Source organism: Cololabis saira, chromosome 16 (genome assembly GCF_033807715.1).
Source record: "Cololabis saira isolate AMF1-May2022 chromosome 16, fColSai1.1, whole genome shotgun sequence".
In the NCBI taxonomy this organism is placed as follows: domain Eukaryota; kingdom Metazoa; phylum Chordata; class Actinopteri; order Beloniformes; family Belonidae; genus Cololabis; species Cololabis saira.
Genome location: NC_084602.1, coordinates 11,492,461 through 11,503,843, shown reverse-complemented (window position 1 = coordinate 11,503,843; position 11,383 = coordinate 11,492,461). Strand labels below are relative to the sequence as shown.

Genomic DNA, 11,383 nt, shown 5'->3' with positions numbered 1-11,383 from the left:
GAGGGCCACTTTCCGCGGGCCCCCTCAATTCAATTTTATTTGTATAGCGTCTAATACAACAGATGTTGTCTCTAGACGCTTTTACCTGAACTGCTCATGTGAAACACGTAACTAATGGTTGAGGAGCTGTATGGTCCGAACGATTTTATTTGCTACATCGATCCAACGCAGAATAATTAAAAACTGTGCTTATTAATCACAAAACACAGTTTAAACATCATGACCAAATCCGCTCCGACCCGGTGTGTCAGTGTTCACCGCAGACAGACTGCAGCTTCACCGGGACCAACGATGGTTGCTGTTGATCCAGGACCAACCTTGTTAAGGAGCATCAAACTCACTCTTATCTATGCGGAAATAAGGCTAAAATATAAAGAAGGCTTCCCAAAGTGTTATCCATGGTGAAATAGGAAACTGAAGATGTGCAGCTATATATTAATATGTGTAGACTATATACACTTTGTTCCCTCCAGTTCTGCGGTGGAGCTTTAGTCCCGCTCACTGCAGGTGTCGACAGTACATGCAGCTTTCAGTGTGAATCCACCAAGCAGCGCGATGCTGGTGTCAGGAGATTTTTGACGCTTTCAGTGTGAACGCAGGGTAAAGGGGAGTTTTTCCTTGCCACTGTTTGGCTTAAGGTTTTTCTCCCACTAGGGGAGTTTTTACCTGCCATTTCTTATGTAATAATTGCTCGGGGGTTTATGTTCATGTTCTGGGTCTCTGGAAAGATCCTAGAGACAACTTTTGTTGTATAAGATATATATAATTTATATGATTTATATAAATAAAATTGAATTCAATTGAATTTAAATCTTTCCCTGGTCTTTTATAGATGTTTCTATTGTCTCTGTGCTTTTATGCTTTTACTTTTGGTTTTTTGTGTCTTCATTTTATTCCTTTTTGTTTATTTTGTTTGCTGGTATCTGTAGCACTTTGAGATTATTTTATGAAAAGTGCTTTACAAATATACACATATATTACAATGTATTATTATTATTACAGATGAAGAACATCGCAGAGGTTTATGTTCACTTTCAGTAAAAGTTTTGGGTTTCCTCCCATTATTAACTTTTACTTCAAGAAATCAGTCCATTCCTAGTAAAGAATAAGTAAAAGGAGTTAAAATCGAGAGTTTTTTTTACATCAATCTTTTCATCATCTGTGATTCTCGATTGGTGGGAAAGTGATATGTACAAATTATCTGCCCTATTGTGGCTTTTTTTTTAAATTATTTTTCTAAAAACTGGTCATGTACATGGAGAAATCATGTTCAACATTATTGAATTATCATTATTGAAATGAAGAATACATAACAAATATTTGAAAGGAATTAAATATTTTTTATTTTTTGCATGTTTATTGGATAAAGGCGTCATCCAGAGGTCCTACGTTTGCATCTTTTCCAGGTTGCAAACTTTGCATCGCCTATACTCAGTACTGGAGTTGAGGGGGGATGAGGGGGGATGGCATCCCCCCTGAAATAAAAACGGTCAAAATCATCCCCCCTGTAAAACTGCCATCCCTCCTTTCCATCCCTTATGTCATTTCATCAATGAATGTGGTTTTACTGCTATTTCAACATTTAGAGTCATCACCAGAAAAATAACACCAGAAAAATAATTTATTTGACAATCTTCACCTGTTTCAAGTACATTTTCACTTGAAATAAGTAGGAAAATCTGCCATTGGGACAAGATTTATCTTCTCATTACAAGCAAAAAAATGTTCCACTGGCAGATTTTTCTACTTATTTTAAGTGAAAATCTACTTGAAAGAGGGGAAAATTGTTGTTTTTTCCAGTGATGAGTCTTGTTTTAAGTGTAATGAGATTTTTTTACTAAAATGAGACATTTTAACTAGAAATGAGATAAATATTCTTGATAAGATTTTGAGTTTTTGCAGTGATCCATTTTACTTATCCTGTGAAGGACAGAGTCATATTGATAAGTTCAGAAAACAGTTTTTTATTGTAGTGTTTTGATGTATTTGATGTAAGCCCAGTGGATATTTAAAGCTTACAGAATGCAGCATTTAACTGCTGCTATGTCATTCCTGCAGTATTTCTGCAGGTGTTGTGGTCAGTGCTATTATTTGTAATATATTATATTATTTGTAATCAGCACAAATTATCTGTCCCCATATGATAAAATCCACCATCCCCCCTGATTTTCTTTTACAACTCGAGTACTGGAGATATATATATATATATATATATATATATATATATATATATATATATATATATATATATATATATATATATATATATATATATATATATATATATAATCATAATTATCTAACAGTTGTAGCTTTGTTTCGTCTGTAGTTTTGTCTGACTATAAAGTGAAGCTTCATGTTTTCTTTTTTTACTAGATAGACTACTACTACTAGATGAATACACAGTTCTATCTATCAATCTAGTAAAAACATGAAGCTTCCCTTTATATTCAGACAAACTAACGTGACAGCTACAACTGTTAGATTTAATCTATTAAACCAACATTTATCTTCCTAAATGATTTATTTCAGCCAGCGGTGATGCTCCACAGAGCTGCAGGTTTCTCCCCGGGACGGCGCTGTAGTTTGACCCAGCGATCGCGTCTGTTCTCCGGCCGTGAGCTGCTGATGCGGCCGGACCGCCGGCTCTTTTGATCCCCGGAACATCGGATCAAATTTCTTAACAGGCGTTATTTGGATAAACTGAGCCCAGGGTGGGGATCTTAACGGTTACTTTTACGACTGAAAAGATGTTAAAACTTAATAAAGTGGCAAATTAACAGCGCTACAGCTGAAATTAAAACAGCTTCTAGTCTGCTTTTAAATCTCATCTTTCGCTGACGTTTTGGTGCGAGATGCATTCTGGGATACACTGTAGCACACTGCTGTGTGAACGGTCTGCTGGAGCAGCGTACTGAATCGTTCATTTAGTAGGCAGTATTCAGTGCATACTTTGCAGTATGTAGCATGTAGTGCGGTAGTGTCCGAATTCGGAAACGACCAGAGAGGGATGACACAGAGCTGCCGGTGAGTCTGTCACGACGACAGCTACTTGTGTATGTGTGTGTCTGGTGACCGACAGGTACCAATAAACCATTTCTCCGCTAAAACACGTGTCCTCATTCCTGTCAGCTGACCCCAGTAGCACAAGTAGGCTACAGTTAGTATCCTATTGTTTCTGAACAAAACTTTTATTTTGATAAGATGTTTCCTGTTTACCTATAAACTTTGCCCATGTTCAGACCTGGGTTTTAACAAATTTCTAATCCAAAGGGAAAAAGTCACTAAAACACTTAAAAGTCATGGAAATTCAAATTTAGCAAATTTATGATGTATCCACTATAATTATTTAAAGGTATCGGTATCAAACCAGTATCGTCAGTACTGGTCCTGTATTTAATTGATATTGGATCAATATCAAATCTTGCAGTATCGTACATACTTGTAACTTCACTTAACTCTCCAACATAAGTTTATCTGCTGCTTTCCTCATATGACCACTAGAGGACAACATTTACCACAGAAAAGGATCAGAATCACTGTGTTCATATTAAAGACATATTCACAAATTTCCTTCTAGAACAAATAACTATGAACCATTATTTATCAAATAAAAATGTTCAAATTTATACACTTCGAATAGCTTCACTTTGGCATCAAGTACTCCTGTGGTGTACCTCAGAGGTATTTTTGACCAAAATGTTTGTTTTAGTTTTATTTTACAAAAGGTCTCTATCATGCCATTTAAACTGTATTTTTTTTTTTTTACAAACAAAACAAACAAAGGCAGCACGGTGACTTGGTGGTTAGCACTGTTGCCTCACAGCAAGAAGGTCCCCGGTTCGACTCCCAGGCCCAGCAGGGTCTTTCTGTGTGGAGTTTGCATGTTCTCCCCTTGATTGCGTGGGTTTTCTCCGGGTACTCCGGTTTCCTCCCACAGTCCAAAAACATGCATGCTAGGTAAATTGATTATTCTAAATTTCCCGTAGGTGTGAGTGTGAGTGTGTCTGTCTGTCTGTATATGTGGCCCTGCGATAGACTGGTGACCTGTCCAGGGTGTAATCCCTGCCTCTCGCCTGAAAAATAGCTGGGATAGGCTCCAGCAGACCCCCGTGACCCTGAAAAGGATAAAGCGGGTATAGATAATGGATGGATGGACAAACAAATCAGGAGCCTTTATTTCTAAGGCAACAATGAAAACTGCTCTAGTCTGGGTTACTGCAATGCCGGTTTAGCCTGCCCCCAAAGCCACATCTAACCACAATGATGAGTAAACAAGTGAAGCACAGAGGAAGATTAAGTCTTTACAATGCAAATGCAAAATGAAAGTCACATCAGACATTTTTCTTTGTAAATTTTCAAGACAGTAAAGGGAGCAGAATACACTAAATCTATGGAACTATTGTCTAAATAATCCAACTGTGTAGGAGCAGCTAAGGTCAAAAATACAACTCATGTAGGAGCTTTCATTCTGAGACTATTAAACCCATTGAGCCAGAGGTGGTTTGGTTTGGCTTACCAGTCGTGGAGCTGATGATAAATGATTGAGTGGGTTTTCAAGTTCAAAGTTTCAGCACATGAGCAAAGACTTTTTGGTTTATGCTGTTACGTGTCCAACATTTTACTGTAATATGTTTGGTTTTTATTCCTTTCAGACGTGGGACTATTTAGTCTAGCTCGACAACACAAGACTTACTTCTTCTTTTTTTAAAAAATATTTTTATCCCGGTTTTTTTCCCATTTTTACCACCCCGTGCTCCTACCTACTGACAGTCCTGGGCATTGCCATCCTCTACCAACCCCGGGAGGGCCCTGCACTGAGCTCAGGTCTCCTCCTAAACCTGAGGAGTGAGCAGGCCGCATCTTTTCACCAGACAGGGTGGGGCTTCTCCGGCCGAACGTAGCGCGTGGAAGGATCACGTTATTCCGGCCGGATCCTCCCCACCCCATCTGGCGCCCCGGTTGGCCAGAGGGGGCATGTATAGCCCAGGACTGTGTGCATGTTTTTGTGAGGGTAGCTCACACTAGCTACCCAGGGGAACACGGGGAGAACATACAAACTCCACACAGAAAGATCCTTTCGCCAACCCCACCCATGGTGTGGGCACTGAAGTCATGGGGGAACTAACACGCACTTCCGCACCCACAGCGTCCCCCGGCGGGAATCGAACCCAGGACCTTCTTGCTGTGAGACCGCTGCACTACCAGCTGCGCCACCGTGCCCCCAGACTTACTTCTTCTAACTAATTTTGTAGCAACTCTTGGTGAGTCACAGGCATCAGTACTGCAGTGGTGTAAGAAAGAATCCTGGCCCCCTTTTTTTTATCAACTATAAAATGGATCACCCTGAAACAGGAGCAGTATTTGAACAAAGCCACACTTTTTGCTGGTTTGCTTGTATGTGACACTGCTGACAATTTGAAATGCAATCCAGACGCAAGTAAAAGGTTGACCTGTCATTTTCTGACACTTCAAGGTCACTTGACAATGGGCTGACATCTGTGGTCTGTCTCCCTCATATTTCAGGTGTAATTAATGACAAACAAAGGTCTGGAGGTAATAAGTATTGAATCCTAATTTGTTCATGGTGTTGATGAATGTAAAGGAGGAGATACTTTGGGTGCACATAATTTATGGAAAAAAATATGTAAAATATCAACCTTATTAGAGGAGCATTGGAGGTAGTCTTGCAGGGCTTCTGTCGTCGATGCCCAATCCTTACCCTTTACCAGGAAGTATTCATAGTACTAATGTTTTGTTTTTCACAGGGACACACACAAGAAAAAAATGAACACCTAGAATATATAATTACACTTTAAAATACAATCATTGCACAAATCCAATAAATACAAGTGTTATAAAAGTATACAACATAGATTAGATTTAGAAGACATGAGTTAAAAGGTTAGCTGTACAACTCCTCCCAGACAAAAGAAAATACATGAAATGAGGTCCAACTGTACTTTAATGGCAGATATTTTATCATTTGAGCTTCCTCGTCTGGAAGCATGCATTTTGTTCCATAACAATATTTAACCCTGGCAAGTGTGGTAAAGCTTGGTTTCCTGTTTGCAACCACTCGCCTCCATCTCAAAAAACACCCAAAGGGTGTATCCTCAACCCACAGCCCACAATGACTCAACCCTGGACCGTTACATGGCTGTGTGGGCAGAAAATGCAAAACGAGACGTCTGATGTCTAAAGTGACCACAAAAAAAGAAAAGAAAAGAAAAGAAAAAAAACAAGCAGCATGTTTGTGTCTCACCAGTGGAAAATCTTTGGAAGAACCCTGTTTTAACTCCACAGAGAGTGAGTAATAACAACCAGAAAACACTTAGCAAGCTTTGGTTTTGAATCATCTATGTGACACTTTCTTCTTAGTTTCACATTTAAAGCCACTGTAAAGATACAAAACATTAAAAAAAAAACTGATACATGTTTCATTAATGGTTATGCCTCAAACACAGCAAATAATGCTATTTACATTTTATGCATTAACAGTAACATGAAATAGTATATGAATGTGTTTATATACACGTTATTTTACAGTAATTGGGCATATTTCACATAATATCACCTTGATATTAACAGCTCTGATATTTGCAACCTGTGCATCAACTTTTATTACAGATGATCTGAAAAAACTTTAAATTCAGGGGAAAAAAGTTTTTTTGAGCTTATGCTTGAAACAAAATAATTTTCTCCTTTCAGGTCCCATTCAGGCCTTATATATAAACTCATGCATGAAAGCCAGAGTTTTTAGGGCAAAAACTTTCCAGAATGAGTAAATTATTGACAACCATGATCACCTTTGCGGACAGTCTGTTCTTGAGATGAATGATATCATTTAAGTACTTTATGCAAAAGTTTTAAGTGTAGAAGACAAGTTTGAGCGCGTAGACTCTGACATTTTTCTTCTCTTCATGCTCCACTGCTTAAAGAGTTCCCCAGCTTTCTTTCTGAAATTCTTTCCCACAATAACATATAGGATGGGGTTGAGAACGCTGTTGAAGAAGCTGAGGTACGTAAAGATCTGGTTGCTGATTTCTAAGGCGGATGTGAGGAGACACCCACCCACGACCCCAGCTCGTTCCAGCACATCCAAAATGGTGACCAGGTGGAATGGCACCCAGCAGATCACGAAGGCCAAGAGGACCACCAGCACCAAGGTGGTGGCTTTCTGCTCCGTTTTCTCAGCGTTGAACCTCTCCATTTTCTGGGTCTTCAGTGCTTGGATGATCCTCAAAGTGCAGAATGATATGATCGAAATGGGAACGATGAAGCTAATAATAATGAGCATCCCGTCGTACCCTAGCCCTACAGTGTAGCTTGGATATTCCAGATAGCATGCATGGACGCCATACTCAGGGAAGTGTTTCACCTGACGAAAGATGAAGGTAGGTATGCTCAGGACTAAGCCAAAACCCCATGTTAGCAGACAGCCTAGTTTGGCAAACTTTGGCCTACGTGCTCTTCCATGTGACATAGCATGCACCAGTGCTATGTAGCGATCGATGCTGACTAGAACAAGGAAGTAAATGCTGCAGTAGACATTTAGTTTAATGCCAACATTGACAGCTTTGCACATGAAAAGACCAAAAGGCCAGTCGAAATCATTGTAAATGTTGACGGCCCAGAAGGGCAGGCAGGACACTAGGATCAGATCAGCAGCTGCCAGGTTGCTTAAATAGATCTCCGCAACCGTGCAGGCTTTGTTGTGGAAGCAAAAAACCACCAGCACAAATAGGTTAAACAGTATTCCAAGAACACTTATGACCAGAATATAGACTGGCTGGCTAGTGTTGAGCCATTCCCAGGCTCCTGGATCTGGACATTGAGTGGCATTGGTGATGTTGTGGTCTCCATACAGTGGTGTGGTGTTGAAGTCTGGGGTGCTATAACGAGACAAGAAATATTATAAAATAAAACATCAAATTAAACTATAATTTCACTGGACACAATTCAGTTAAAGTCAGAAATGAGTTAGCTGGTCGCTCCACCACATATCGAGAATTTATACCAATATGATGGAATGGTTTCTACTTTTAAATTTCCTACACAAACAGAAACATCAGTTGTCTCATTTTTAATTTCCTGTCATCAAGATCTAATGACATCTTCTGGACTTGCCAGACATGCTCACAGAAAACTTGCCACTTAATTTCTAAACAAACTTGAGGAATTTCTTCTAATATAAGGTTTGCCTCTGTTAACTTTTGTGGGTATTTTTTGAGGGAGATTCTCTGCCCACTGTGGAAATGTTAATGGCAGGGTAACCCAAGACTTTCCCTTTATCACTGAAGCGGGCGCTGAGCACAATAGTTAAAAACCTCACTGGAGACTTTTTTGCTTATTAAGCTACATTTATTTCGCAACAGTGACTTCTGGAAACTAAAATACAGATCCAGTTTTATTTTCTGAAAAAACTTTTATCATACTGTTAACATAACATGTTATCATTTCTCTTCAAAACTTACCAAACACACCTCTGATTAACTGGCATGTTTACATACATATTCATGCAAGAACCTCATGAAATGGGCATTTCGGCATCCTACCCACTTATAAAAGATGACTTTTGCACATTTCACTGATAACATGGGCACTGTTATAAGTGATAAGCTGAACCAGACATACGTTTTTGCAAGGACATGTGTCTGCTTTTTTTTTTGTCAATCTTATATTAGCCTGTTGGCGGAGAACTGGATTGAATTTCTACTCAGGAAAAATGCCTTCCTACTTGCAATATACAGTTTAAAGTTGCAGTTCTGGATTTGCTGGTGAACCGTGTTGAATGACAGTAGTTTACCATTGTGTTACTTCTTCTACTACTACTACTAGTACTACTAGTACTACTACTACCGGTACTAGTACTACTACTACTACTATCACAATGCGATGAATGTGGCAATGCAGGATTTGCAATATACTTTAAATTATTCACTAAATAGGCCCAAATTGTTTTCAGTTTTACTGTGAATAACATCTGATTTAAACTGATGGATGCTTCTCTGATGGATTTTGGCGCCTGTGATTCCTTGGAAAGACAAGGCCTTCAGTGGATTCTCATTTTTGTGACCAATCTTGACACAAGATTATCTTTTAATTGTTATTATTGTTACAGTTGTATATTTTACAAACTGTTTTTTGCAGTTTCTAATGGTCCGATGGATTCTTTTGCCTATCTAAAGCCCTTTCAGTTGTCCCTGTGTTAAATGGAATAAATCTGTCCAGTAAAGACACTGAAAATAATTTTGGCTCTTTAATGAAAGTTCTTAGATCATTAAAATTGACAGTCTAGACGATTAAACATTCAAATTTCCACAGATAAATAATGATAATGATAACAATAATAACAATTATAACTGATAATAGCCTAAACCGCTACATACAGCTAGATACTGTACATCTGTAATGAGTGCCACTGTTTGCTCCTCTGCAATCACAGATTACAACAACAGTAAACAGGAAGACATCACATGTAATTGCTTTACCTGAGCCTGACATCCACTAGAGTAATTTCCATATTCCACTAATGAGCAGGGTTTGCTCAGTTTTCCAGTATTCCCTGTGTGTGTGTGTTTTTGTGTGCCTTTGTGTAATATGAGATATCATTTTTTTTCATCTGGCTGTCTTTCCTACCACAAAATCTAATTATTGTTTCCAAAAAATACAATCAATGAAATTATCAATTGCTGAAGAGACTTTTTCTGTAGGTGCAGAGAAGGTGCTGAACATATAGAGCATTTATAAAACCCTTGTTATTTTTTTTCTTTGCCTAACTAACTTGAGATACCATAATACATTTTTATTCGATTTGTTTTATTTAAAAACTGATATACAAGCATATTAATACATTCTTGAATGAGGTAAAAAAAGACAGAGTGTCCTACTTTTTACTGACGTGTCCTAAGACTCAAGGAGTTAATTGAAATGCCAACAGTGATGTTAATTGGATGAAATCTAGTATCACATCTCCTTTAATGTCAGAATTCTCATGTGTGTGTAATACAAATACCTATATATTTGTAAATATGTACATAAACATATATATTAGACTATATTACAGAACATGCCCTTGATTTCAACAACAGTTTTCCTAAAGCAAGCATTTTAAACACATGGTCACAAACTGCTAAACACTCCCAAGAAAACAGCTCTGTTGAAATATTACATATTTACAAAAAGCCTAAAATCATATCATGCTCCCACATACCTCGTAGGTTGAAGAGTCATTTCTCCTGAGTGTGTCCAGATGTGGAATGTTCAGATGTTCTGCCTCACTGTTACCAGTAAACAGATTCACTCTCCTCTGCCTCTCTTGCTTGCTCTCCTTGAGGAAACTGCAATTATAGAGTGATGTCAGCCAAAAAGGCTAGGCGAGTTTATACCTCAGCCAGCATGATCCCCGAGTCCCTCCTATTTGTACTCTGTCCTCCTGTACAGTCACATGGAAACTAGTGTGTGTGAAAGCACTAAAAAAATAATTGGATCACAGTTGGTCATAGTATCAAGTAAATGCAATCTAAGACCAACAATAAAATATAACATTTTTCACTCATTTTTCACTACCATATTCTCACATTATTTGTTCAACAAAAATTAAACCAAAATGATAGAGAAGAAAAAAACTATTTAGACAATGCACTACTCCCTTACCACTTCCAAAGGATTTACCGTAAGAGGAAATGCTATTAATAATTAACCTTTGATGGCTGACCTCTATAAAAGTAGATGTTTTGGCAGCTTGCTGATCTGTTAACACAGTGCCAAGAGGGAAAGACGTGAGCAATGATCTTAGAGAATCAAGCAAGTTAGTCATAAAACTATTTTCAAACAATTTGGAATTGAATCTTCTACATTGAAAAATAATATTTACATGTGAAAAGGCTCAAAGACAGTTGCCAATGTTTCCAGACAGTGGTGTGCTGGCAAATTTAACCCAGTGTCTGATATTACAATGCTCAGAGAAATACAAATAAATATATGTATATATATATATATATATATATATATATATATATATATATATATATATATATATATATATATATATATATATATATATATATATATATATATATATATATATATATATATAAGTATGAGCTAAATTTCAGACAGTACAGCCCTCATTGAAAATGTTTAATGTTAAAATACATGACAGCACACCTAGGGGAAGACTGACAAAGCATGGTTTTTTGTAAGGGTTGCAAGGAGAGTATATTCTGTCTAAAACGAACATACAAGAATGGTTGAGGTTTGCACAGCTCCATCGGAATCAACCATAAATCATCTGAAGCAATATCATGCGGCCAGATAAGCCCAAAGTGAAATTGTTTGGCCTTAATGCCCAGCTTCCTCTTTTATGAAAACTGGCCTT

General features: G+C 37.9%; 1 protein-coding gene across 1 annotated transcript; it reads right to left on the bottom strand.

Annotated features, from left to right (window-relative positions):
* Positions 1-6,685: 6,685 nt before the first annotated feature.
* LOC133462053 (B2 bradykinin receptor-like) lies at positions 6,686-10,368 on the bottom strand. The gene is made up of 2 exons (XM_061743153.1): positions 10,217-10,368; positions 6,686-7,895 (listed from the first exon to the last, which is right to left on the bottom strand). The coding sequence occupies exons 1-2, from the start codon at positions 10,234-10,236 to the stop codon at positions 6,857-6,859; spliced, it is 1,059 nt and encodes a 352-aa protein (XP_061599137.1). The 5' UTR covers positions 10,237-10,368; the 3' UTR covers positions 6,686-6,856.
* Between the last annotated feature and the right edge of the window lie 1,015 nt (positions 10,369-11,383).